Genomic DNA, 2,612 nt, shown 5'->3' with positions numbered 1-2,612 from the left:
TTTGAAAGTTGTAAAACTTTTGTTGGATAATACGCAATGTTAGGAGAATGTCTAAGATACGTTTTAAATTTGTTCATACAAAACCAAATTAGTTGAAAATTTAACATTTAATTTTCATTTATCCCATAAACATTTTAAACTTTTGGGAATATTTATCATTTTAATAAACACACATATTTCGTATCGTTTTATACTCTTCATATCCTTTGTTCTTCGTTAAAACAATTTAAAATAAAAATATATTCTATTTAGATTTAATTAAATTTAATTTGTTATATTTTTTAATTCAATTTAATCTTATATGCTATTAAATAGTTCTTATGTTGAAAACAAAAAAAAAAAAAACATTCTTTAAAATAATAAAATTAACTATAATTAAATATATACATACATTCACATGGATGTGCGTAGAAATATTTTGTGTATGGAAATTTTTAAAATAATAAATAACATTTAGTAAAATAGTGTTTGTTGTTCTAGTGAATTTAATAAGGATTATTACAACAACAATTTTTAATTAATGAATGTTCATAACAAGATTTGGCATACAACAATGAACAATCATTGTAGGCGCATTGCGGAGGTTTTTGATAAACCGAAGTACCTGAAAATAAAATTAATCGAGAATCAATAAATAGGTAAATACATTAGGGTGAGGTAAAATAACGAACAACGAGAATTGTTTCGAAAATATCTTATAAAAGAGAATTGACTAGACAATAGATAAGACAATTGACTAGGTTATAGACTAGACTATGGACTAAACTACAGACAAGACTATAGACTAGACTATAGACTACTATAGACTAGACTATGGACAAAACTACAGAAAAGAATATAGACTATACCATAGACTACACTATAGACTAGACTATAGACTACACTATAGACTACACTATAGACTAGACTATAGACTAGACTATAGACTAGACTATAGACTAGACTATAGACTAGACTATAGACTAGACTATAGACTAGACTATAGACTAGACTATAGACTAGACTATAGACTAGACTATAGACTAGACTATAGACTAGACTATAGACTAGACTATAGACTAGACTGTAAACTAGACTATAGACTAGACTATAGACTAAACTATAGACTATACTATAGCCTATACTATAGACTAGACTAGTCTTTTAACAGTATACTCCCTAATAAATTATTAAATATGTATGTAGGCATGTAGACGCATTTACATTTAAAGTGCAAAAAGTATAATAATTTACTATAAAATGCAATTATAAACAAAAATCTGATTAAATACTTATGTATTTCGCTCTCGATGTTGTCTTTTTTTTGCAAAAATTATCAATAAGGCTTTTACAAAAATGACTACTCAACTCCAATAGTAAGTAATAGCTGTCAAATGTAATCGATTAATGGACGAAACCAACGAGGTAAATGTCATACAAATGAAATGAAATTAATGAATAAAAACAATTGATTTATAACGCAAATAATTATAAATATTAATAAAAAAAGAAGAAAAAAAAAACAATTAAATTACCTGGAAAATCACAGCAACATGAATCGTGTATTAATTTATGAGAACAATAACTGTAAACCGATGAATCACATAAAGGACAACCTGGCAAGAGAGAGGATGGTACAGATGGTACTGGTAGTGCTGATGGCATCATAAAACCATTATAGGGATATTGACGTGTTTCCGGTTGTGTTTGTTTGACAGTTGCAGTAGAATCAACAGTAGTCTCATTCTTTGTTTCTAAAGGAATTATGTAACAAATATGATTTATGATGATTTAATTAATGACATGCATACATATGTATGTAAGTAATAATATAAATTCAAGTACTTTTTGTTGTTGTTTTTTTACCTATACTATTCAAATCATTAATTTCACTTTCCGCCAAGGTAGCCGCCCAAGACGAGGCATTTAATATTAACATAAATGCCACAAGCATTGACAGCCTCTTTGCTGTTGTTGTTGTCGTCATCATTGTCTTCTTACTTAGTGTGGAACATCTTTGCCGATGCTGCTGTCTTATTGTCACTTTGTTAAACATCTTGTGGTTTGTAGTACGAGTGGTAGTAGTTTGGCTTGTGTATCTTGTTATCTGGTTATTACACAACTAAAACTTTGTAAAATTTTTAATAGATCTTAACAACATTTATTTTATATCAAAGACAAAAAACCAGACAATCAACCAATCGACCCAACAGTCATTCGCGGAGAAAGACACATTTATATCAAATAGAAGTGCATTTCTTTCTTCTTGTATAATTTTTAAGCATTTTTGTCAATTCATTTCTTTTTGTATATTTCTCCACTGTTTTTTTAATTTGTACCTACTTTGTTGTGGTTGTATGTTTTCTTTCTATATACACAGATCAGTTAAATAGGTTTTATGTACTTATCCCATTAAAAATGTATTAACATTTGTGTTTGTTTTTGTATTTTGTAGCCCTACAGTATTGGCTAAGCTGTTATGTAAAGCACAACTGCTTCGTATTTTGGATGATATAAAGGTAATGAACTACAGATTGAAAATGCCGAGGGGAAATTCAAAACTGGGTTTCTTTAAGTGGCTTTAACTAACTAACTAACTAACTAACTAACTAACTAACTAACTAACTAACTAA

General features: G+C 28.2%; 1 protein-coding gene across 3 annotated transcripts in view; it reads right to left on the bottom strand.

Moving 5' to 3' along the window:
• Window positions 1-253: 253 nt before the first annotated feature.
• LOC124418934 overlaps window positions 254-2,612 on the bottom strand; it is a 3,167-nt gene continuing 808 nt past the window's right edge. The window contains exons 1-4 of one of the 3 annotated variants that reach the window (XM_046946907.1): window positions 1,846-2,106; window positions 1,515-1,733; window positions 1,349-1,366; window positions 254-604 (exon numbers count right to left, since the gene is read on the bottom strand). In XM_046946907.1, coding sequence (XP_046802863.1) covers window positions 486-604; window positions 1,349-1,366; window positions 1,515-1,733; window positions 1,846-2,035 — 546 coding nt within the window. In that variant the 5' untranslated portion in view covers window positions 2,036-2,106 and the 3' untranslated portion in view covers window positions 254-485. Of the gene's footprint in view, window positions 605-1,348; window positions 1,367-1,514; window positions 1,734-1,845; window positions 2,107-2,612 lie in introns of those variants that run through there. The other 2 variants (XM_046946908.1, XM_046946909.1) reach the window with 2 other exon arrangements.

This window comes from Lucilia cuprina, chromosome 3, assembly GCF_022045245.1.
Source record: "Lucilia cuprina isolate Lc7/37 chromosome 3, ASM2204524v1, whole genome shotgun sequence".
Lineage (NCBI taxonomy): Eukaryota > Metazoa > Arthropoda > Insecta > Diptera > Calliphoridae > Lucilia > Lucilia cuprina.
The sequence above is the reverse complement of the archived record's forward strand: the minus strand, read 5'-3'. Positions and strand labels throughout refer to the sequence as shown.